Source organism: Sander lucioperca, chromosome 15 (genome assembly GCF_008315115.2).
Source record: "Sander lucioperca isolate FBNREF2018 chromosome 15, SLUC_FBN_1.2, whole genome shotgun sequence".
NCBI lineage: Eukaryota > Metazoa > Chordata > Actinopteri > Perciformes > Percidae > Sander > Sander lucioperca.
The window spans coordinates 18,838,524-18,863,578 of record NC_050187.1 but is presented as its reverse complement, the minus strand read 5'-3'; the positions used below and the strand labels follow the sequence as shown (position 1 = coordinate 18,863,578).

The 25,055-nt window shown below is 41.1% G+C and overlaps 2 protein-coding genes across 14 annotated transcripts; one reads left to right on the top strand and one right to left on the bottom strand.

Moving 5' to 3' along the window:
- The first annotated feature begins 12 nt into the window (after window positions 1-12).
- mapk8a (mitogen-activated protein kinase 8a) lies at window positions 13-12,019 on the top strand. 7 transcript variants are annotated; one of them, XM_035992671.1, is made up of 12 exons: window positions 13-223; window positions 4,483-4,649; window positions 4,903-5,032; window positions 5,192-5,250; window positions 5,387-5,525; window positions 6,535-6,700; window positions 7,463-7,534; window positions 7,920-8,102; window positions 8,224-8,348; window positions 8,483-8,546; window positions 9,443-9,520; window positions 9,858-12,019. In XM_035992671.1, exons 1-12 carry the CDS (start codon window positions 188-190, stop codon window positions 10,031-10,033), a joined length of 1,395 nt encoding a protein of 464 aa, XP_035848564.1. In that variant the 5' UTR covers window positions 13-187; the 3' UTR covers window positions 10,034-12,019. The 7 variants fall into 7 exon arrangements, with proteins under 7 accessions (XP_035848564.1, XP_035848563.1, XP_031160441.1 ...); XM_035992670.1 differs by lacking the exon at window positions 7,463-7,534 and adding an exon at window positions 7,002-7,073; XM_031304581.2 differs by lacking the exon at window positions 7,463-7,534 and adding an exon at window positions 7,002-7,073 and having other exon boundaries at window positions 9,853-12,019.
- Window positions 11,303-24,799, bottom strand: arhgap22 (Rho GTPase activating protein 22). 7 transcript variants are annotated; one of them, XM_031304539.2, is made up of 12 exons: window positions 24,277-24,377; window positions 23,502-23,626; window positions 21,667-21,771; window positions 19,314-19,510; window positions 18,472-18,559; window positions 15,084-15,212; window positions 14,699-14,909; window positions 14,463-14,595; window positions 14,308-14,381; window positions 13,886-14,007; window positions 12,732-13,743; window positions 11,303-12,649 (listed from the first exon to the last, which is right to left on the bottom strand). In XM_031304539.2, exons 4-12 carry the CDS (start codon window positions 19,494-19,496, stop codon window positions 12,430-12,432), a joined length of 2,172 nt encoding a protein of 723 aa, XP_031160399.1. In that variant the 5' UTR covers window positions 19,497-19,510; window positions 21,667-21,771; window positions 23,502-23,626; window positions 24,277-24,377; the 3' UTR covers window positions 11,303-12,429. The 7 variants fall into 7 exon arrangements, with proteins under 7 accessions (XP_031160399.1, XP_031160355.1, XP_031160368.1 ...); XM_031304495.2 differs by lacking the exons at window positions 21,667-21,771; window positions 23,502-23,626 and adding an exon at window positions 24,615-24,799 and having other exon boundaries at window positions 24,277-24,376; XM_031304508.2 differs by lacking the exons at window positions 21,667-21,771; window positions 23,502-23,626 and adding an exon at window positions 24,611-24,786 and having other exon boundaries at window positions 24,277-24,376.
- Between the last annotated feature and the right edge of the window lie 256 nt (window positions 24,800-25,055).

Here is a 25,055-nt window from a genome sequence, read left to right as displayed (position 1 = left end):
GCCTCGCGGTTTGACAGCGACAGGAGAGCCACCAATAGCGGTTGGCGTGGGATCAGCTACACCGATTTAACTAATCCGTCGGACGCCCAAAGGTGCGGTGGATCCCCGGCAGTAGGTGCGCTACAGAGAAACCTGGGAAGGACGAACGACCTCGATTAGCGTGCTGCTGTAGGGCTGCTCCCCCACAATGATCATAACACTGCGGGCTCTCTTCGAACAAGGGGTAAGAAACCGTAGTAGCCTTGTCTTGCTGCGGGAGTCGGTGCTGGGACGTTTACATGCCGCTTCCCTTCTGCGCGCAGCTTGTCTCTGCAGGCCCCGGGGTATCTGCGCAGGGACAAGGATAAATAACAACCATCCAGTGCTGTCAGGTGGGTGCAGGGGGAACTACTCAGCGCTAAGTTAACGTAATTTTACCTAATGTCCTTTTTCAGTCATATGCCTTTGCAGAGCATGGCTCCGTGAATACCTCCGTTGTTGTAGCGTAGCGTAGCCTACTGATGCATGAACTCTAGATGGTACCCTAACTACTACGCTATGGATTTCTGCAGAGCCTCTGCATGTCATCGTTCACAAATGATCCCACAGTTTAACAGAAGATGCTCCACGGGCTAAAAGGAGATGCTCGCTAAATATTGCCCTGATGACACTGATCATGCAAATAATCATAATATGTAGGCTATGATCACTGCAGCGTCACTGTTTACTCTGGAAACAGACATAGGCTTTACAGTAGGCTAATTAGACCATTGGATCCAGACTAAAAACTAACTAACTAACCCTAAGTAACTAACTAACTAACTAACTCACTCACTCACTCACTCACTCACTCACTCACTCACTCACTCACTCACTCACTCACTAACTAACTTTGAAAAAAACTACATAGTTAATGTTATTGGAAGCCTGGTCAATGTTTTTTTTCTTTTGACAAGTCTGTAAATCACAACTACTAAGGTGAAATGGCATAAAATGATCCTTATTAAAGTAGACCTGTTTTCCCCTTGTGTTCACTAACACCACTGATGAAAGACATCCCTTCAGAATAACAATGATAACTTAGATCTAGTTGTCTGTTAGTCTGCATATAGGCTACTATTGAAATACCTGTCAATAATAATAACAGGGTTCCAAATACATTTTTTTTTTTTATGAAAGGCATTTAAACAGCCACTAAAACCAACTATTCATCAATAGCCTAATTGATCTAAATATACCTAAAGAAAGAAAGCAAGAAAGAACTAATTGAAAATTCTTACACATCAATTTCAAATGTATCCATATAGGCCTACTTGACTATTTATCATGAAACTGGTTTCCTGTGTTTCACTATAGGGCCTACCCTTAATGTGGATATTGGGTTGTCCTTTCATTTATCCGTGTGAAGGATTTTGCATCAAGGACAGTTTGTGGGGAAAATGGCCATCAGTTTCCAATGCATTTAGTTTTAGTTACAGAAATAAATGTGAATGACTTTTTGACTTGTGTGCTCAGTAATACATAATCCACACACTCTGCACTCCCTCTCAGCCATTCTCTTTGTCACAAAAGAAAAGAAATTTTATGAAATATAAAGCAAAAAATAAAATAAAAAATGCAGCCTCATATGTACTCTTCATTTGGAGATGCTTATTTCACTTACACAACATAACTTGTGTAACTGTTGGACAGAAATAGGGCCAACATCCCAATATCTATCATGCAGTAGGCTAGGGTCTATATTTTCAGTGAGGCCTACTGCAGACATAAGAGCATACAACAACATCTAATTTATTATGTTTTAAAACGGAAGTGGGCTAAAACAAGTTTGTGTATCTAGATAGATAAATAAACAGACAGACAGACAGACAGAGAGAAAGGCGGAAGGAAGGAAGAAAGAATGGATGGAGGAGCTGGTGGGTGTGTCTCTGTGGATGAGTGACGTACTGCTGGGACGCATGCCCCGTGCGCACTGCGCGTCCTGGCCTGTCAGTAGTAGCCAGATGGAAACGTAGGCAACTGAATTCGGTGAGGTCATGTATTTCTAAGCCACACAACGGAATAAATCATCCTTCATTGGCGGCATAAACAAATAGTCCGGAACATTTCGCCGCTGATCGGACCGCAGGGGGATCGATAGTTTAATTTGATGACAGAGGTAAGATGAGGATTCGTACCTCTGCTCCGTAGACGTGCTTATTGTTTGGCCGTGGGGGAGGGTCGTATGTCGCTATGTGCATGCTGCTTAACCGATACGGTTGTTGTTTTAAGGGTTTTAAATTGTAGCTTCAGTTAGACTATTACTTACCCAAAATACTCCCTTTTGTGTCGTTACAGTGTAATACGTCCGTTCACGGTGTATATAATGCATATTGAGACAGCAGCTAACGCTAGTATCACCACCGACTGCGCACTGTGTTTCATAAACAGGCCCTGTCATATCACGATATGGCTGTCATTATCGCTGAAAAAATGTCAGTGTCCAATTTATTCAGGCTGCTACACTTTTAGCATGCACGGCTCTTTTCTGCAGTCTTACAGTCCTTTACCTGCCAGCTACCTGTTCGTCGTCAAGAAAAGAGGGGTCGTGTGACCAAGGTTAACGCTCATATGTGACAGAATATATATTAGGCCTATACATAAAGTAGATTATAATAAATATGTTTATGGCTGAGATTGTCCTTGTTTTTCCTCATCTGGTGATGAGTAATGCATGTAAAGTGGGAGAACATGAGATGATATTCCACCTATGGAAATATATGATGATACATTAGTATTGTATTAGTTATGTGTGTGCTACTAGTGTTAATGTGGGTTTGTGTGATGTTATAGACAAGAGCTGCACAATATCACTAAACCCTTGTGTTGACTTCGGGTCACATTGGCCCGTTTTGAATTTTTGTTTTATATCAGAAAATATTGGACGTAGAAATAAGTGCTGAAAATGTGTAGAAGAAAAATTAAAAAATTTAAAACGTTGGAAAAAGCAAAAACAAATTGTGAAAAAAGGCGTCACAAATGTCAGAAAAAAGTGTTTTTTTCCAAGGTTGAAGGGAAGACAACACAAGGTTAATATTGTGTTATTTGTGAACACAGCATGTGCATTTTTGTGAGAATGTGGGTTATTTGTAGTATAATTGTTAACCACCATTGCCAGGATCTGAATTGTCCTTTAAGTATGTGCCCTGGAAGCCATTCATTAAATCATTAATATGAAGCAGCTTGTTTAGAGAAAACAGTGGTTAAGTCATTAGAGGGCAGTGCGCTCTAGGAATTACCTCACTATATTTCTGCTTTTGCAGGATACACAAGGCACCTAGAGAAGAAGTATTACCTCTTCCTGCCTTCAAATCCATCAATGAGGTCCAGACCTCTTATGTGCTGCTGCTGAGACTACTGATGTGGCTGCTGCATTCCTTGTAAATACTGCAGCTGACACATAACTGCAATCTAATAGTGTGCCATTGATTTCAGAGGTATTTGTCGATGCAGCATGTAGTTGTAAGCATCAATATTGGTTATTTCACAGCAGGGTCAGTACTATTAACACTGTGGGTGTGTGACTAAATAGGAATGTAGCGGATCAAGTCAGCCTGTGATTCCATTCCTGACTTGACCTGACCATAACTATCCTCATGGATAGTCATTATTATTATTACAGTTATGACTTTACCACAGAGGAACAGATAACATACCACCGACACTACTGCACACCAACTGCAATGTCATTCAAGCCTTAATAACTCAGACAAGCAAAATTGTCTTCCTGTCTGAAATTTAGAAAGAGGCGGCATGTCTATTTTCATGTTGTGAAGGAGGTGGATGTTATGTATGTCTTTGTGACGTTGGAGGAACAGAAGGAGAGCTGACTCATTTTATTCTGGCATTTATATCCCTCATATGGACTGTGTGTCGGCAGAGTTAGGGAGTGAGTATGTTGCTTGTATAAGAATTGAAGAAAGGGAAAGGAATCCCTTTTTCCTTTTTAGATTTTTGTTTTAATTAAATGTTTTCAGGGACATCGTGCACACACATTGGCGTCTCTGTGTTGTGTCTTATCTGGGCTCACAGCAGCATGGTGCAACTTGACCCAGTTGACATGTGTCTGTGCAAGACCCGCTTGTAGGCTGGAGTCCTGGGCTGGGGTCCAAACTCAGAAGGAATTAACACCAAGCTTGGTTTTCCAGTGTGACAGAGTCACTCTTGAGAGTCATGTTTCATATGATGTAGAAGACCTCCCCGTAGTCTGCTGTTCTGCCACCCCTGCTGTGCTGATGATATAAAATCTTCCATTCTGGTGTGTTTGCTGAGTTGCTGAGGTAAGGAGCCGCAGCGCTCGCCTCAAGTGTGAAATTCAGCAGTGTATTTTCTCCCTTCTAATCAGGTTTCTTGGGAGCAGGGATTTTCATTTGACTTTAAACATTTTGGCTGGTCTGCTGGTATCTGTGGTGTAGTCCTGGCACTACAAAATATTTGATCGCTTGCCTGTTCTTGTGTACACAGAGGACATTTTTGGATGCACAGAAAACAGTAATCAAAGATTTCGCCATGAACAAAAACAAGAGAGAAAGAGAGTTCTACAGCCTCGATGTTGGGGATTCGACGTTCACAGTACTGAAGCGATACCAGAATCTAAGACCCATCGGCTCAGGAGCACAGGGAATCGTCTGGTGAGTGTTGCAACCTCCTCCATATTCAGTTAACAGCTTCTTGCTGAAATATGTGACACTGTTTCCAATACGTCACCGGAACATTCATGAGAACCAAAACATATTTCACTTAATGTTGCCTCAAGAAATCACAATATGAATCCATAAAACTGTAAATTGTTCTCCATACACATCCATAACCTGTAATGTCTACTACCTATAACGCTACATTTGTGACAATTTTTTGAAATTATTCACTAATCTTGTTCCTCAGCTCTGCTTACGACCAAATCCTTGACCGAAATGTTGCCATCAAGAAGCTGAGTCGGCCGTTTCAAAATCAAACCCATGCCAAGAGGGCGTACAGAGAGCTAGTCCTAATGAAATGTGTCAATCACAAAAATGTAAGTAGGCAAATATATTCGGCCGAATAGCCAGTGGGAGACGTGATATTTTAGTATGGCAAAATGCTAATAGCATTTTATGCTTAAATGTGTGTAACTCAGTGTGTGCTATAATGACATGACAACATCAATCTGATTCATGTCATTTTATACCCACAGATCATTGGCCTTCTAAATGTATTTACACCACAAAAATCATTAGAAGAGTTCCAAGATGTGTAAGTAACTATATGTTTATAAGTGTGGATGTACTTTGTTTTAGAGTAGACAGTATGTATTGTTCATAAAATTGCCTCTCATGTGTTTGCTGAAATGCTTCTCAACCACTTGTGTAAACCATTTCTGCTCTGTCAGATACTTGGTGATGGAGCTGATGGATGCCAACTTGTGCCAAGTCATTCAGATGGAGCTGGACCATGAGAGGCTGTCCTATCTCCTCTATCAGACGTTGTGTGGTATCAAACACCTCCATGCTGCAGGCATAATTCACAGGGTAAGCATCAGCTGGCCATGACTGCACAGACTAATGCTAGGTCGATGTCAAAATGAGGTTCCATTAAACCTTCTGAGACACTTGACACTGAAGTGTAAGGGCAAATGGTCAACTGGCACACTATGAGATAATGAATATAGTATTTTAATTACCAACAAAACCCTCTTGAAAACATATTGTAAATTATAAAACATTTATTAAAAAAAGCATTGATGTAAAAAAAAACTTTAATTACTTTCTTAATGAAATGTCCTTGCACAAAACACTGTACTTCTAGCACAGTACAGACTTCTGACCTCCATTTCAAAAAGGGCAGATGAATTCCCATATGGATCAATAATAAGCAGGTGTAAAGTGTGTGCGTGCACTGTGATTTACAATTGCACCTCATCATGAAGCATTAGAAACATGCAGCCAGGTGGGAATCTCACTGCAAATAATATTACAGTATGGCAATAATTCTATTTGCTGATAGTAGTAGTAAGTTTTAAGTGTATGTTACATCTTCAACAAAACATTATTCCTAGTTAGAATGAAGGAGCAGCAAACCTGAAAAAAATCATTCAATAACGTAAAATACCACTACTTGATTCATCTGGAAACTGGAAACTTTAAATGCATTTGCTACTAGCAAGCAAAACACTCCAATAAGCAATTTGTACTGCAGAGAACCATGACATAGACAAAAAGTAATCTTTAGGAAATAGCTGCAGCAGGAGCTGGAACCTCAGGCTATCAGCTGGATTTCAGTCATGATGGATAATGTAGTTCAGACAATACTATGATCACAAAAATAAACAAAAAACAATCATTGTTTGAACAATGCTGATGTTGTAATGTAGGGTCCATTTTGTCTTAGAATGGTGTTAGATGGTGTTTTCCCTCCATGCATATTACATTAGCTGTCACTACATTTATAGCTATTCATCTGCATTTTTTGTCATTGCTTCTTATTGACAAAATTAACATTTGAAAAAAATGACATTTTGGTGTGTTTGTTCCTCTGTAGGACCTCAAGCCCAGTAACATAGTTGTCAAGTCAGATTGTACACTGAAGATTTTGGACTTTGGCTTGGCTCGGACGGCTGCCACGGGCCTCCTGATGACACCGTATGTGGTAACGCGCTACTACAGAGCACCAGAGGTTATCCTGGGCATGGGCTACCAAGCCAATGGTTAGTGATTATCAATGTATCTGTCACTCGGTCAATCTACAATTTTGAGCCTTGTTGATTTTAAATGTTACACTGTAGTGCACCATAAACTATTTTTTGTAAGCTCTATTATAACTCATATACAGGGACCTGAAGATAAATCTTAATGTTAACACTGTGTAAGCTGCATGGTGCTTCTGCACATGATGGGACTTTGTTGTAAGAAACTGCTAACTAACTGGCCCCCTATGTGTAACTAACCTGTTGTCATGCATTTCTCTCACCTCTTATTGGCTTTGTTAACCGTGTTCCACTTCACTAGTGGACATATGGTCTGTGGGCTGCATACTGGCGGAAATGGTTCGCCATAAAATCCTCTTCCCAGGAAGGGATTGTATCCTTGGGTCTTTTTAAATTCTTCTTCATGCTGTTAATCTTAACAGTCTTTGTAAAGTGTTTGTGCTTCGTGCTGTGCAGACTGTCAGATCTTTCCCTGGTCAATTCTTGGCTTCTATACAGTATTTTGTGGCAGGCTATGGGGGCTTTTTAATATAACCCAGTGTAACATGCCTTGTTAGAAGCATTATGGCTGTCATGGGCTGTAAACATTTTATCTGCTCAACACTGCATTGCACTCTCTCATTTATATCTGGCTGATTCTGCATGTTCTTTCATTTCCATCACACCATTGTGCTTGCATTCTCTCACCTAGTTTGTGCTTTTTTTAATCTCACCATTTTGTTTGCATGTCCACCTCCCTGTCATCTAAACGTCCACCTCCAGTGGACGTATGGTCAGTGGGCTGCATAGTGGCCGAGATGATCAGGGGAAGCGTGTTGTTCCCTGGCACTGATCGTATCCTTCCCCGTCATTGATTGATCACTGTGTCCTCACTTCCTTCTGTGTGAATAGATCCAACACCATCCTCAGAGTTTCCCTCTGTCACTTTGCTTTTCATTTTCAACATTTCCACCCGACAAACATGACCTCCATCATTGCTCCACTACACCCACCTATTGTGAGAATGTCAAGCCAAACCAGACAATAAAGGGCAGTGGTTGCTGAGAGAGTGTGTATCATAGTTATGTATTTATTAGCTGCATAGGAAAGGAGTGAGTGGTTGCATCATTATGTGTTCTACGTATGGGTGTGTGAACTACGTAAGCAGAGCTTCAAAGAAGGTTAAATGTCACACTGTCCTGAGTGAATAGTGTGTGTTTCCTTAACGTTTACACTTCAGACATCGACCAGTGGAACAAGGTAATTGAGCAGCTAGGCACTCCATCTCAGGATTTTCTCATGAAGCTGAACCAGTCAGTAAGAACGTACGTAGAAAACAGGCCACGCTATGCTGGGTACAGCTTTGAGAAACTCTTCCCAGATGTGCTCTTCCCTGCCGACTCTGACCACAATAAACTGAAAGGTAGTGTTTTTTCATGTGTTATCATATCGCATAAACTCATACAGAAATCCTTCATCATATACGTTTGTAGACTTGTGATTAATAGCAGGGCATCTTATCTATTTGTTGTTTCTCCCCTCAGCAAGCCAAGCAAGAGACCTCTTATCCAAGATGTTAGTGATTGATGCCTCCAAGCGCATCTCTGTAGATGAGGCCCTGCAGCACCCCTATATTAATGTTTGGTACGACCCAGCTGAAGTGGAAGCAGTAAGTGGATCGCTGATCGGAGCACATGATTCTTAAATGGGTCACTTGAGATTTTAATTACTTCACTTGAAATGGAAAGTTGACATCACTCTTGTACCACCAATGTGCCATTTAAGCCATTTTCTCTTTCTCAGCCACCTCCAAAGATCTTAGAGAAACAGCTGGATGAGAGGGAGCATACCGTGGAAGAGTGGAAAGGTTAGACTGCATACTGAGATTCTTAACGCTTAGTTTCAGTGTATTATTTACCTTCTGGCTTCTGAGGCAGCACAGGAATTTCCTAATAGGTATCACTCAGTAATGTTAAATTGAATAGTCTGATAAAATGCATTTTCTTTCAAAAATGTTTGGGTATCTGCTTTGTTTTACCACTTCAAAAAATGACAAGTTATTGATTAACAGCAGATAGATGAATTTTGGTTTTAAGTTGACTATAAAACCTGCTGCTTATATAGCATCTAATATATTATATGTCACAATTAAATCTACCCACTCTAGTTAATACATTCAATTTTGTGCAAATCAGATGTGTTTACAATGAAATAGAAATCGTCAGCTGGTCAGATTCTATGACTAGCAGTTCACCAGTGGTGACATGATTAATTTCTATTCATGGAAAGCACAAAAATAAACCGTGTCTAAAGAAATCCATTGGGACAGCCAGTGAATGTGTAGATATGCAGTCAGCTGGTTACAGACATTGTTGCCTGAGGAGCTCTGTATCTTCACTATAGTTGCCAGAGCGTGCATTGCGTGACCTGAAATCCCCCTTAAAGCCTCTCAGTTAGTGTTTTCCACTGTGGGGAACCTGATTCTGTGAGGCACGGAAAGACTTCAGATTGTGTGTAAATATCACTTTCAGTTGTGCAGCAGGATGAGCTCATCCTAACCCCTGCCAGGTGAAAATGACCCCTCACTCATTTTTAGAAGAGTCACACCAGCACAGCCTGTCCAAGTTAGAAACATGATGCCGTTTGGACTGTACAGTATGCAATACACTGTGACTGTACAGAAAAAGTGTGATACACACATCAATGATTTCTCTCTCTCTCTCTCCTGTCCCATTTAACCTTCTCTTGTTCTTTCATTTGTAGTGCTAATTTATAAGGAAGTGAGTGAATGGGAGGAGTGGACAAGAAATGGTGTGATAAGAGGCCAGCCACCTCCTTTAGGTGAGTGATCATTATAACTTTGGGATATAAGGTGGGAAGGATGAACAACTGAATCAATAGAGGCACATGATGCATATTTATCAGAAGCTTGATATAAGCCTAAAAATGTTAACACGTTTTTTTTCACAGGTTTCTGAAACTCACTCAGTCTGTACGATTTAAATAATGCAAAAACACTTTTTATTTTATATGAAGTTCACTGAATTCTTCAAATATGCACAGTACTAACCTTACTGTACTTACTTACTGGGAATTTAAAGTTTAAGGCACTGTTCACATCTGCATTGCAGTATCCTGAATGAAACCTATGCGTTGACGTGTGTTTTTCGCAGCACAGGTGCAGCAGTGATCGAAAGCCCCCCTCAGCCCACGTCCTCCTCCTCTTCGGCCAACGATGTCTCGTCCATGTCCACAGAGCCCACTGACCCCAGCAGTGACCCCACCATGACCTCTGAAACAGACAGCAGCTTGGACAGCCACACCTCTCTGAGTGCACTGGCCTGCTGCAGATAACGCACACACACAACACACACAACACACACAACACACACAACACACACACACAACACACACAACACACACACACACACACACACACACACACACACACACACACACACACACACACACACACACACACACCACACACACACACACACACACACAAAGCAAACCTTTCCTCATCAGTGTGTGTGATGGGAGAGGATTTAGGCCAATGGAACTTCTCATGTTAGTTTCTAGAGCTGCGCTTTTAATGTACAGTTTGTTATTATTTCCCCTCCCCCTATACTGCTGTAAATGATTGTGGTTGGAAATTGTATCATTATTACTGTATTTTTGCTGCAGAGAATCAGAGTATGTTTTGATGTGAATCTGTGATGTATGTTATGAAAGAGAGGGATTTGAGTGTACTTTACTACATTGCGGTTTTTTAGCTACTGCTACACAGTTGAATACCAAGCTGTTAGCACTGCAATATTATGTTAAGTATATTTTTGAATTGTTCAATGGTTTTTTTTTTTAATTGTTTTTGGGACATTTGAATGAATCTACACCAATTCTCTTTTTAACAGTAGACTATAGCGCACTTCATCTTGGATCCAATTGCAAATGAATGATTTTATTTTGATATTGTTCCTCATCTTTCTTGTAGAAAGCATCCTTTGGTGTATCCAAGTTAACTTATTTCTTAGTATTATGTCACCTCTGTATTGTGTGCATCTCGACAAGCAGTCAAATGGTCTATTGCCCTGACACTGAATTTCTTTTTTACTATAGCACACTGTTAACTGACTGTATTTGAACTTGTTTAGTTACTTAGATGTAATTTGTAAGCAATGGTCTGTTGGATGAGGAAAAACAGGGTGAATGTAAGTAAATAGAAATGTGGTATAGTGAGGAGCCAGTGATTACTGTTAGCGCTGTAACAATTTAATATGGGCCATTCCACTGGCTAGAATGAGTTCTGTATTTGGGGACTGTCACCAGAGACTACGTCTAAATTAGTCACTTTCCCCTTTTGGCAGGTTCTTTCAGGCATTATTCACAGCTGTCTGATATTTAAATTTAAAATTTAATTTAAGTGCCCTTACTCAGTTAAGTGATTTTCAGTCCTCTCTGTTGTAGATGCTCCTCTCTTCTGTGGTGCGTCTTTCTGAGTTCTACCTCACACAAGCACACACTCACTCAAACACATTTCTTTAAAGATACAGTTTGTATACCATGGCACACACAATTCGAAAGAAATGTGAAAAAAGATAAATTTTCTTTTCTGTATTTGCATTATTTATTTATTTATTTATTTCAAGCTAGGAGACGTCTATTGTATGTAATGTACATTTCATTCAGAAGTACTATTTATATGCATTTTGTTTCATTTTTTTGTTTGTTTTCTGTGCAATATAATTCATAGATTAATATAGTCAGTCATTGATCTGTACATTTTACTGTAGATGTATGTATGTTTTCTGAGAGTCAGGAAACAGGCATTTGCTACCTGCTATGGTAACCTTTGGATGTAGTTGATGGCTCAAATTCCCAACATGTCCCTTTGCTCTTTTTAATGGTTGGGCACTCCAGGCAGTAACCCCTAGCATCAGCTCCCAGAATGCACTTTGGGGATTGTGACGAATGCCCTGACCTGTTCTGGGCCACATCTCAACTAACTGTTGTGGCCTTCTCTTTTTGTCATTTTCCTCTCCTCCATCTCCTCAAAAATAGAAAAGATAGAATAGACCACGCATGTGTTTTCTCTGGTTTTAGTGCAGGTATATTTAGAGGAAAGACAGGAAAGCCATTCAGCACTACTGGGATGATGCTGCAGTCTTCTGATGGTTTGGCCAAATATGACAGCAGAGTTAACCTGTTGTGGTGTGTTTTGATCAGGCCAGTTGTGTAACGTTTAGCCTTTAGATCTGAAATTGCCTCACTAACAGACCAATTATATACATCAGAAACTGTCTACCTTCAACTCCAGCAAATAAAAGAGTTGAATTTTAATGTGTCGCCTTGTTCTTTCTTTTACTGTCAAGCTAACATTTCTTTCAAGAACATGAGTTCTAAGGGGAAATGAACAGGGTGTGATTGGGAAGACTGAAACTCATGTAATCAATACGGCTTTTTCTGCTCTCTTACAGAGGAATTTAGTCAAATAATCAGCTAAATGGCCTATGGTGTATAATATTAAGGAATTTTGTGGAATGGTAAAATGCTTGCTTGGTCCAGAGGAGTTCTTGTTTGGCACCAGCACTAGTCAGTGTAGGCACAAGACGGCTGTACTAAAGAGGACACGATGGCAAGTAGTACAGCACTAGAGGTATTTGGTCTTCAAAGCTTTGGGGCTGACTGGTCTTCCCAGTAATCAAGCTCCTCCTCTTCTGATGGACCAGATGAAGGCAGGTTGGTCTGGTCTAGTTGGTCCGTGATGCTCCTGTGGTCAGATCTCCAAGGGTTTTGAAGAACTCCTCCATCTCTTTCTGGAGGAGAACGTTTCTGTTCTCTGCGTCTTGATGTGCCCTCTCCGAGTTCCTGAGTCTGATCTCCAGCATGTATAACTTCTTTTTCTCCTGGTCCAGCTCCTCCTCGAGGTGGTTAACCTGGGACTGGTACTTAGAACAGGACTCCTCCAACCTCAAACAAGAGAAGAAAAGGTAAGAATAACAACTCATGCTGATTTTAATTGGTTATTTGACAGAAAATGACTCATTCTTACTTGCGAATGCAGGTTTCGTAGCTCGTCCTCTGTTTCTTCAGCTCTTGCTTGAGCTCAGTCAGCATGTTGGTGAGACCTTCATCTGTTCCTGTGAGATCATCCTCAGTACCGCTTGCACTGTAATCCAGAGTACTTGCACTGTCCCTCACGTCTGTGGGTCTCTCTTGACCCTGCCCCAATTTCCCTGCCTTATCGCTTCCCTGTGGCTCGGCCAACGAGATCTCAAAGGACGTCCAGATAGAGGAGGTGTCAGCAGGCAGGCTTAGACTGGAGGGGGCAACATTGTCATAGGCAGACAGTCTGTGGGACTGGTGGAGGACTCTGTGAGCCAAGGGGGTTTGAGAGGAGTCTTCATCAGAGTCTCTCTGTGTGTCCTTAAGTGGAAGAGTTGTCTCTTTAAGGGAGAGGGTTGAATCCTTCAGAGTAGGGTCTTTAAGTCTTTCACCGGATGAGGTGGTGCGCCTGTGAGCTCGGAGGGACGACAGGCCATTCATCAGCCAGTTGCTCCCACCAGCTGCTGACACATCCCCTGCTGAGCCCCCTATTTTCCCCCTCTGCCCCCCAGATGCTGCACCGCCTTTGAAGGAGCACCTCCAGGAGGGCAGTGCTTTAGACTGTTTACTGGGGCTTACAGCTACTTCACTTCCACCTTTCCCATCAGTTTTGCTATCTGCGTTTCCATCGACTTTCTCTTCTGTCTTACTTTTGCCCTTCCCTTCAATCTGACCATCCTCACCTTTCTCCAATGTTGTAGTGAAGCTTGGTGCAGTTGTCTTACTGTTTGTACAAGTGGTGAAAGATTGGGGTTCCTCTTTAGGAGTTTTGGAGCCTGTGCCTGAGGAGGGTGGCGGGTCAGTGTCTTCTTGTGAGAGCCATTCCACTTTGCACCGTTGGATAGGACTCTGCTGTTGCTGTGGGGGAATCTTGGCCTCAGTTTCCGGCTCCTCCCGTTGGTAAAGTCGGGTGTGTTCACTGATTAGCACAGTCATGAGGTGCTGCACCTGTGAACTTCCTGTTTATAATGACAAACACACATACACTTAAGTACACACCTGCTTGAAATGTTCCATGGCATTGTTGTACATATTGATTGGAAAGCAAGTTTGTGTCACAAATCGTGATGCAGGTTAACATATGTTGACATTATCACCCACCCTCCATCATGGTAACTGGATCCTCCACTCTGGGCCGAAGGATATTGGGTCCAAACACAGTGGCCAGATTCTGAACACTCATCTTATTCTCATTGGAGTGAGATTGAACCACGTCCAGAAACCTGAGCAGATAGAACCAAAAGCTAGGAAAACTCAAACTAATGAAAAGGAAGACTAGATGCAGACGGCAGACAAGACATGCAATTATTCACATTCAGTGTCAATCAATGTGATGTTACTTCCCCTGATGACGAGGATGTGGGTGTAATGAATGTTATTTCTCTTGTATGACAGGCTGACAAATCCTCAATCATCAAACAGTGAATGGGACATAGCATCAACAATAAAAACCGTCACAGTCACATCAGTTAGCTTAACATCTACTGATATACACAGCAGCTGACAAAGTAGTGTTGACTTACTTGCAGATGTATGTAAGGAGGTTGTAGTTGACCTGAGGAAGGGATTTCACCTGTTTGCCTAGCTCTATTATACCCTTAAAGAAAAGTAAGACATGTTTATTGCCAAGGCAAGTTGGGAAATATACTTGTAAAGTGTTACGCAGCTATGTAATTACCATTGCTTTGTCCTTGGTAAGAAGCTGAGCACAAGAGAGAAACTGTGTGTATTTGGAGAATGGGATTATAGGCTCTGGCAGCTCCCGAATGTACAGCTTTAGCAGTGATGCCACTGTGTGGACATCTGTGGTACTGTAAGAGACAGAGAATGGACATGCAGTAAAGAATACTATCCAGCATAGGTTATAGCTTGGCATGCTGCTATAGATAAAAATGCCCCCTCCCATTGCGTCACCTGTCAAACACTGGCTTCTCGCCACGGTCAAAGGCATCCTGCAGCTCTCGAACATGATTGGTCTGTCCAGGAGCCCTGAAAAGGCCCTCCTCCTTGAGCCCATGTTCACGTATGAAACACACACACTGTTCGACCAGCACTGGGACTAAGAGCTGAGGGCCACACTGGGCCTCGTATAACATTGTCTCCTCGAGGTGCTGCCCAAAGACACCTGCAGTCACACAGAAAATGAACACCAATCAGGTCATTAATAGCTCAGAAGTTTTCCTCATTTGTACCCTAAAGGTTTAAGTCCCCTCTTCACAGCATTCATAATTGATTTGCTTAAACAGTGCTGTATGTGGACATTTGTATTTATGAGTATACATATGTTTAAGAATCACACCTCCTCCAAGTGGAGCCCATATGACTCTCCGTATGGCTCTGACCCAGTCCTCCATGTCACTCTGAGAGATGGCCATCAGCAGGAACGATTCATGGCTTATGCCTGTTCGATCCTTTTCTCCAGCTCCCCCTGAACACACACATATTTTATTACTTTCTCAATCAATAGGACAAAATGATTAAAACATCTAAAAGCCACTGTGCTTCAAATATGTGGAATCATACATAGAACAGATACCACTTTGAAAAGTACTTTTCTGATCACATAAATTGTATAATCTGAAAAGAAGTCAGTTCTACTGTACCAACTGAATATACCAGCATTTCCAATAACCTTATTAGCTCCAGCACCCCCTTTAAAGTACAAATATAGACAGAGAAGCCATGCAGCTCTGCCTCACTGCCTCTCCTTCCTCTGGCTGCACACAGCTTGATACCTCCCAGTTTGACATTTCAGTTTGACATTTTAGTTTATTTCAGTTTAGCTTTGATTACATTATTAAATTCAATTCAATTCAATTTTATTTATAGTATCAAATCATAACAAGAGTTATCTCGAGACACTTTACAGATAGAGTAGGTCTAGACCACACTCTATAATTTACAAAGCCCCAACAATTCCAGTAATTCCCCCAAGAGCAAGCATTAGCAGTGGCTAATGCGACAGTGGCGAGGAAAAACTCCCTTTTAGGAAGAAACCTCGGCAGACCCAGGCTCTTGTTAGGCGGTGTCTGACGGTGCCGGTTGGGGATGTGATGAACAGTTGCAATAATAGTCACAAAGATAATGTAACAGTGACTACAAATGGTAGTCGTAGTAGTTCATGTCATAGCAGGGCACTGAAGGGCGTTACAGGATGTAGCGTGGCAAAGCAGAGCATGGGTGGACGTAGCAGGATGCAGCCGGACACTGCAGGGCATCGCAGAGCGTAGGGCCACAGTGACAGCTCCAACCAAGATCTTGGTGCCACCCTAATCCAAGGGAATATTCTGGGCGAGAATATTATGTGAAATTCTCTTCCTTTATGTGACTTTGCAATTGCTTGATTTTGAAGAGGTGGAAACACTACTCTGTTACAGATGGAGATAAAAGCGTCAAAGCTGCTATTCATAAAATGTTCTTACATTTTGCACGGATGAAAACCTTCTAATAAACACAATCCAAAAGAGATTTTTGGAAGTGTTTTTTGTAGGGGTTCCTTTGTCATATATCAGTACCTGCATTCTTTACTAAGCCCTGCACTGTGGTGCATAGTGTGTTGTGTGTGAGAGAAATGACCCAGAAAGAATAATGTTCCCTCCGGACACCAGCAACTGCACCATATCTCATTTGTCTTTCTGTGCAGGACCTTTTCCTCAGCGTCTTTTCACACTGTTGTTTCACTAACAGACTTTCTCTACAAAGTGACACCCGACACCATCTCACACGTTAAGAGACCACACTGATTTATTTGCATGTTTTACCCCATTTACTACAAATTGCATATACTTTGCCAACCATTTTTCAAAGCACATCATTGTGTTTTAGATTTCCGAATGTGTTTTTCTTAACTTATAGGCAGCCAATGGTCTCCATTCAGTTGTATGGGAATTGGCTTGCAGAGAACTAAAACCTGAAGGTAATTTATCAGAATGAGCATCTTATCTTCAATCAAATCAAAGTTGATTTTCATGCTGTGAAATGAAATTGAAACCTGTCTGTGAGGTGGGGGATGATAAATAGTTTGAGATGAGGAAAATATGCATGTTACAAAACATAATTTATGCATTAATCAACAATTCTGAAAAGTTCAGTATTTAAAAAGTAAAAAAAGAAATCAATATTAAATTGCCAGTTGCAGTATTGCAAAAACATTTAAAATCTGCTACCTGAAGAATTATTACAGTATTGACCCAGGAAGCCATCCTGTCCTTCCATAGTAAATTAGTGAAAACATATTAACACTGAAATGGTCCTTTATGTGAAGACGCACACACACACACGCATGCACAAACACAGAGAGGCCACATACATAATTAAAAACACTAACTGCAACAGCCAAATTGTTTTACACTCACAGTATACAGTAGATGTGACCCCATCTGATAATAATGCAGTGTGTTCCATTTACCACCATGCAACCCTGCAGTAGCGCTTAAATCTGCTGACATTCATGTAATTCTAAACACAGGTAATGTGCTGTATATATGCGTATGTATGGTTCAGTTAGGAGCATACATTACATTTTAATATAACCAGATCCATCAACTGCTGAGACAGTGCAGCATAACAGAGACAGCCAGGGTTGTCAGTCATGCAAAATGAAAATGTCACAATTGTTTCTGTGCAGTGTTTCTACAGGACCTCTGATAGAATACACAAAGACCTTGTCAATCCTGGCAACACAGAAAGCCAGAGAGGGAGATAAATACAATACCTTCCAGCAGTTCAATCTGCTTTGAAAAGTACTTCAATACAGTGGTGTTACAGTATTTCTACAATACATCCTCCAAGCCTTTCAAGCTGAAAAAATGTACTTACTACCATCATTAATGGGAACCTCATCCTCAGGATAAACTGTCAAGGTGTTAGTCAACCTGCTGCAGTAATGGCCCATGTTGAACCAGTACCGATAGTGGAAAATAAGGGCCACAAATGAGCAGTGACAGCCCTTAAGAAGAATGAATGCTTGCAGCTGAATCTATGCTGATATGGCCAAGGATGTCATTCCAAGAGTGCCATCCCATCACAGCCAATGCAAACTGTCTCATATGTCTTTCTTTCTTTCTTTCTTTCATCCAAGCAGGCCCTCCTGATCTGCTGTACATACTGTCCTCTGACCGTAATCATGCCAACCCACGCTGTCAAGAGCAGAGATGAATGAAGCCATTGTTGAACCCTCAGACATATGGTCGTGGAAATCACATCTTTTCTGCTGTTCTGCATATTTCATGCATGCGTTACGGATTGTGACTCATATGTAGCTATTGATTTACTTCTGTTTTCCATCCATCACTTTGATTATTCTAGATCAACAACGTTTACACATAGAATATGACCTGCTGTATACAGTATGATTACAATTTAAAGCAAGATGGAGAGATACTTTCTGCAATTTACAGCAAACCTGACATCAGGTTAATGTTCTAGTGGTTGTGCTATATGCACTGATGTTGCACGATTTGGGGTTTCATCACCTTCTGAACAATAAAAACAAAAAATTTAAAGTTTTGGTATTACTGTATATCAGATTTGCTTCATCATACCTCATTATTTAGTGTTACATACAATTTCAAATTCAAAAAGTTTGTTTGACACTTGGTACTAAACAGATGGTTCAGCAGCACTTGAACAAGACTTACTTACTTATTCACTTCCTTACACACAGAGTTCTCACCATGCCAACTCACCTGGAACAATTTCAAAAGGGTGACGTCCAGGCTCGTCCTGATTGGCAGGCAGCTCATTGACCTGACTGCCCTGAAGAGGAATACAACCCTGTAGGAGAAAGGAGAGGAAGGCGTGAGATTGTCAGATAGAAAGACAGACTGACAGGGGAGGAAAACACGTGTATCAACGGTATTCAAGGGCCAAACGAGAAATCAATTAGTGGTTCTGGACTTGGACGTGTGGTGCATGTTGAACATTGTAGAGTTCTGAGTACACTGAGCTCTGGGCATCCATCCAACAGAGGGAGGTAATGATGATGGAGGGAGGGATGACTCAGGGAAACATCTCTTCATCTATTTATCCCTCTGGTGCTTCCTGTACTGTGCATTTCTGATCCATCGAACATAGAGAGGAGCAAAGGTCACCTACTAAGTGCTTACAACAGAACCACAGGGCAGCTAGTTACAACATTATCACTGTGTGTGTCACACAACTTTAATGGAGAGGGTGGAATGGATATTTATCCAGCTATAGTTTGACACAAAAATATAAAGATAACAGCATGCAGCTTTAAAAAGCACGGTCACATAATGCAGAAAAGTGCTTTATTTTACTTGAGGGATACAACATGTATTTTGCCACCTGATTTAAAAGAATCAATAAGCTATTTTCAGAGTTGGAGAAGAACACACAATAGATCGACTGGCCCTGGGGGAAAAATACTAATCAGATAAATTCATGAAGCTTGCATATTTATCAGGCTTTGAACTGGAATAATCCAAACACACAGCAGTGTAGCCTCTTGGGGCAACAGGTGACATCAGGTAACTGTCCTGTATATGTGTTACTTTGTGAGTGTCACCTGTGCCTTGGTTTCATCCTGGTCCTTGTAGAAATACAGAGCTTCAGTCCTCAGGACAAACCAACGCAGTTGCCAGTTTTTCATGATACTCCGTTGTCTCTTCAGCCAGCCTGCTTTTAGTGCTTTCTCCTGATCCAGAGGAGAGCAGGGCCTGGAGACCCGAGACAACTCTCCAAGCACCATGCTCTTGGAACGTGCTGAATGGACACACACACACACACACATAGAGATATAGTGATGGAAAGGGGAGCTTGCAGGATTAAGAGCATCAGAATGAGAAGGAGTTACATAAAAATAGAGGTTTCATGTTATTTGGGGATTTTCTTTATTTATTGTTTTGTTATTATTCTAAAAAAATCACCCATATATGATCCTGAATCATTATTCACAGAAGTCTCTCCAGTGTACAGCTACAGCCAAGCCCACGGGCTTGACCATGCATCCAGATTTCCTCTTAAGTCAATCTACCAACGTCCATTTTGCAGCGAAGACATCCTGCTTAAGATGAAATCCATAAATCTATCTATTCCATTACATTTTATTATGTGTTTCAGTTATAAATGAGTGCATATATCATTTCCAATTTCATTGAGGTACAGAGAAGAGTTTTGCTTTGGATCAGGTTACGCTTTAACTGCTACAGACTGATTATTGCAAGCATGTATTATATATTAGCATAGGTATGGCAAATGAATAGAGCAAAACAGTGACAGTAGAGGGATCCCTGGGGAGTCAGTGAGAGAGAGAGAGAGAGAGAGAGAGAGAGAGAGAGAGAGAGAGAGAGAGAGAGAGAGAGAGAGAGAGAGAGAGAGAGAGAGAAAGAAACAGAAGGCAGAAGAAGAGGAGAGAGAAATCAATGGTGTCTTTTTCCTGTTAATTGCATCTTGCTTTCTGCTGAGGACAGCAGGGAAGGTATCTGCAAGGTCCTGGACTGAAATCTCTTTCCTGTTTCCTCTCTCTCTCTCTCTCTCTCTCTCTCTAGCTCTCTCTCTCTCTCTTGCTTATCAGCTCTCTGTCTGGACTCTTCATTTTATTTCTCCCCTTTATGTTCTGGATGTCCTTCATTTGCTAGGAAGGGAGAAGTCAAGAAACCACGTAAAGCAGTCATTAACAAAACTGTATGCTGACAGCAGGAGCAGGCAGAGCAGGATCTATAAATAAAGCAGACGTGGCTGCGTCTTGTAAATCATAGTCATCTTTAAAAAAAGGCAGGAAATCTCAGAGAGGAACTGCTTTTTTAAATATATTGTCAGCAAAGAATATATTAGTGTACAAGGATCAAATTGTTATCTTTTCAGGAAATAATGTTACTCAAAGTGCATCACTTCATATTTAATACTTTAATATACATATGACCTCATTAGTGTTACAGATGATAGAAGTATTCAGATCATTTACTTACAAACAGTAGTACACAAAAAGGTTCAGCACTAAGAATTTTAGATAAGTAAAAGTACCTACAAAGGATAATATTTCCCTTTGAATTGTAGTAGAAGTATAAAATAAGGCATAACATTGAAATACTTAAGTAAAGTACCTCATATGTGTTTTTAAGTACACTGCCTGAGGAAATGTACTGTACTGTAGTCACATTCCACCATTGTAGGTATCAAAAATGATAGTACTAATTATGTATGAAAATGGCCCCAGTCAGTGTTACATTATGTCACATTATTTATTAATGATGCTTTACTGTAGTATTTCACTGTGATGTTTGGTTGCAGTGGAGCAAATTTAATTTCACTAAAAATGTATTTACTGTTGGGTAGATTAATCTATTGTAATGTGTCACATTTTCAGATCATTATACGTAATATGTAAAGTAAAGTTTTCAAATGAAAATGGAGTAAAATGTACAGTTTGTCCCTCTGAAATATAGTGACGTAGAACATCTTAAACAGCCTTAAATGGAAATAACCGACTACTACTAAGTACCTTAAAATTGTACTGCACTTGAATACATGTATTAAGGTACATTCCAATACCACTGTAATTAACCTTTGGATATTCAAACCTGAAACTTCATTTCCACACACACACACACACACACACACACACACACACACACACACACACACACACACACACACACATGTTAATGGTCTTTTTTACTAACATAAATGAGACCATATTAATATTTTGTATTATTATGATTAACATGGTACAGCATCAACCCTTCTGCAGTTTGGACTGTCTCATTATGGAATCTCACTTATAGTGCCTCAAAATAATAATATATTGACTTGAAGCACTTCACTATTCATTCAAATGTCCTCATATTGACAGTTCTTCAGCCACACTTATCACTCAGAGTTTTACCAATAACTTCCCGTAAGACTCTACACGACTTAACTGCTTTAGGATTCTGCTCTGATAGCTCAGCTTCTAAGTGCAGATCCGGCTCTGTGATGCTGTATGATGCTGCATTAAAGGGTCAGAGGAGAGCAGAGCTGGGAATCTAATCAAAGGAGAATGCCATTACAGCAAATTAGAGATGGCAAGCGTACAAAACATTGAAAGCAAAGTGAAGTGGCTACTGCACTGTCCAACTGTGTTGAAGGAGAAAGAAAAGGCATTTCTCCTTCTCATCATCTTTTATGGTCTAACTTTTACTGCTGGTCTAGAATAAGAAGCCAAAAAGCACCAACCTTGCCTAAACACATACACAAAAGTAAGGGTTCTTGAAGCTGCTGCTAGCCAATATTTTGCTCTGTTATGTCCATTTTCATACAAAGATGTGAAATAAAGAATAAAGAAACCCTTCCTGTTATGGTGGAAATGCCTCTAAAACAGCAACTGTGTGGATACTCTTCTCTAAAAAACAATACTAATCCATTTCCCTGAGATAAGTTATTAACATAATTGTCACAACCATGCAAGCCACCTAAAACAGCGTGTGTTGGTTGTCTATAGATACCACCTGCATCATGATAATATCGGTGCCAGGAGTTGCTTCTGTGATGGACAACTTCCTTCTTTATCTTCACACAGTCATGTGAGAGGCATGTATACTGTATGCGGCGTCCCGACTTCAGCGGTCACAAGTGGGTTTTACCCGGCGTTAGAGGAACTATGTTTGACAGTCAGCTGTTGTGATTTATAGGAGTGGAGAGCCCTGCATTCCTTTCACCACCTCTGATCTAGAGTCACCCGTCAAAACCATGCCAACCAAAAACTAACCCAATAAACCAGGTTCAGGTGTGAACATGTCAGGATGCAGACCATTGTTGGAGGGTGGATTATCCTTCCAGCAGCCATGTTTACTACAACCTACAGTATCTCCATCAGGATCAAATCTTCTAGTAGTATATACAGTATAATCAAGAGACAGGGGTTACATCACTCTGTAGTAGAGAGACTGTTAACTATCAATGAGCATTGGACACAGAAGATAAAGCCTCAACACTTTAGATCATGCAGGAAACCTCAGGTCATCGCTGATAACAATAGTCACTGGGATGCAGAATGACACTGGTGCTACGAATATGGCGCTGTTCCATCTTTTTGAAGGCATTATCAATGAAAGCACTGACACCAATATTGATGTCACATTATTACAAAGACAGCAGGACAAATAGAGCTCTGCAGAGACAGCAAGAGAGGGAGAGAATGAGATGGACTGCAGAGAGAAGAAGGAAAGAGAGGAAAGAAATGGAGGGAGGGAGAAAGGGAAGGAGGGACTGTGCTTACCCCGGCGTGCCTGTTTTATCTTGGGGCTCAGCATGGTTACCGTTGCTGTGCTGCTCCCTCTCACTGAGACATGACTGCATCCCTCTGTTCACACACTATTCCTCAAACACACAGACACACTCAGAGCCTCTCGCTACTGCCTCGCCCTGTTACTCCTCATCCTCTCCGAGCATCCCTCTCCCTGGCTCACTGTCTTGCACTTGGACACTGTCCTCTGTCTGATTTCACACACACACACACACACACACACACACACACACACACTTACAAACACTCTCCTCTTCCTCCCCTCCTTTCTTTTATCTCACTCCCCCTGTCTGTCCCACTGGCCCAGCGTACTGTTGTTCTCACATACTGTACCTAGAGCCCTGCCGACTCTCTCTCTCTCTCTCTCTCTCTCTCTCTCTCTCTCTCTCTCTCTCTCTCTCTCTCTCTCTCTTTCTCCTTTGTATCTGCCTTTCTGCCTTCCGCTGCACACTCTCAGTATCAATTTCTCACCGTCTATAAATATATGTCTGGCTGTGAGTCCTCTGTCTTGTCACCCATGTCTTTACATTGGCTCCCGCATCGCTCCACAGTCTTCACAATTGCTCATGGTGATTTGATTATGGTCTCTTCTGTACCTGAAGTACAACCTCAGATCAATACATTTGATTTAACTGACACCATTCACACTATTAAATGTTTGATGCAGCATGTGCCTGTACCTATAAACCACTGCAGAGGTAAGATAAATTTGGGTTTTATGTTAATGTTAATGTTAGTTAAAAAAACTTCACTGTGCGGCACTTATATTTAGTATTCAGGCTAAGATTTATAGTCTGAGGGGTAATGCCACACTACTCAGTCACTCAGCAATCTGTATAATCAAAGGCACAGCACATAAGGGTGTGATGTTCTTGTTCCTATTCAGCCTGGTAGGTAGTGGATGTGATGAACTAGACTAAAATGCAGTAAAAGGACACTGCTGACTGTGCTTTCTCATAAAAAAATGACCTACTCAGCTCACACTTAACAATCAATGACAAATATTCCCCACTATACACTGCCTGAATGAAGGCTTTATAAAGGACTAGCAGTACATTAGTAGCATAACATTGGTAATGTATTAAAAAACAGCTCATACCCTGACAGATAAACATCTTAAAATTAGAGCTTAACTGTATATGAGAGCTCAGATAACCAGATGGTTGGATCATAAACAACAACATAAATCATCACATTGCTTGATACAATGATCATTGCTGCAAACAAACTAAAAAGCGAAATTTACCTGCCAATTCCTTTGGTTTGTCACTGGTCAGAGGAGTCCTGGATGGTTTCATGGTAGTGAACCCATCTGCACAGTGTATTCCTCTCTACTGGGGCCATTTCTAGAGCCACAACACAGGCACACTCAGGGTCTAAACAATGGCAATACTGAAATCTCAGCCAATTTACCTAATTGATAATCACTAAGAAACAAATCAAATGACATTCCCATAGCCAAAGAGAAGGGACTACTATTGCTGCCATTATTAACACACCGATGATGTGTGCCTGAAGAATGCTGATGTGAACAGACTCTGATAGAAGGAAGGAAATAAAGACAGTCATGCGAGTATTACTTGCCATGTCATCTCGGATGAGCAGACCAGATGACTCTCAGTCTGGAGCCAGACTCTCTGTGCTGCACGAGAAAGCATCACCGTCCCAATCAGCTGCTGTGATAGGTACTGCTTTATCGAGAAATAAAACACAGCTGTGCGATGCTCTCCTGCTGTCCTCCTCTTCAGAATTTTTCAGTCTGTCTCTCACTAAGGAAGTGAGCTGTCTTGATGCAGAAGTGAAAACTGCTGACTTCTGTGTAAAAAATGTTATGAGTTTCTCCTTCAAATGTTGTTACTGTACATTTCTGCCACTCACAACAGTGTGAAATTCAATGATCTGGCTGGTAGCGATTCTATGTAAATCAAAAGTGAAGGTCACAAGGTTTGAATTCGAAAAGACCTTAAAAGCCTGTTTCTTTTTAGCTAGACAGTGACATAAAAGAGAAAGATTCACGTTTTTTTA

What these genes read in the sequence shown, in the direction of transcription:
- arhgap22 (XM_031304495.2), bottom strand. Translation starts at nt 24,328, where the DNA reads ATGAAACCATCCAGGACTCCTCTGACCAGTGACAAACCAAAGGAATTG. An exon ending in TTACCAAGGACAAAGCAATG is followed by an intron (nt 14,382 to 14,462) that starts GTAATTACATAG and finishes CTTTTCTTTAAG; the next exon opens with GGTATAATAGAGCTAGGCAA. An exon ending in CTCCTTACATACATCTGCAA is followed by an intron (nt 14,008 to 14,307) that starts GTAAGTCAACAC and finishes CTATCTGCTCAG; the next exon opens with GTTTCTGGACGTGGTTCAAT.
- mapk8a (XM_035992671.1), top strand. Translation starts at nt 188, where the DNA reads ATGATCATAACACTGCGGGCTCTCTTCGAACAAGGG. An exon ending in AATGTGTCAATCACAAAAAT is followed by an intron (nt 5,033 to 5,191) that starts GTAAGTAGGCAA and finishes TTATACCCACAG; the next exon opens with ATCATTGGCCTTCTAAATGT. An exon ending in TTAGAAGAGTTCCAAGATGT is followed by an intron (nt 5,251 to 5,386) that starts GTAAGTAACTAT and finishes CTGCTCTGTCAG; the next exon opens with ATACTTGGTGATGGAGCTGA.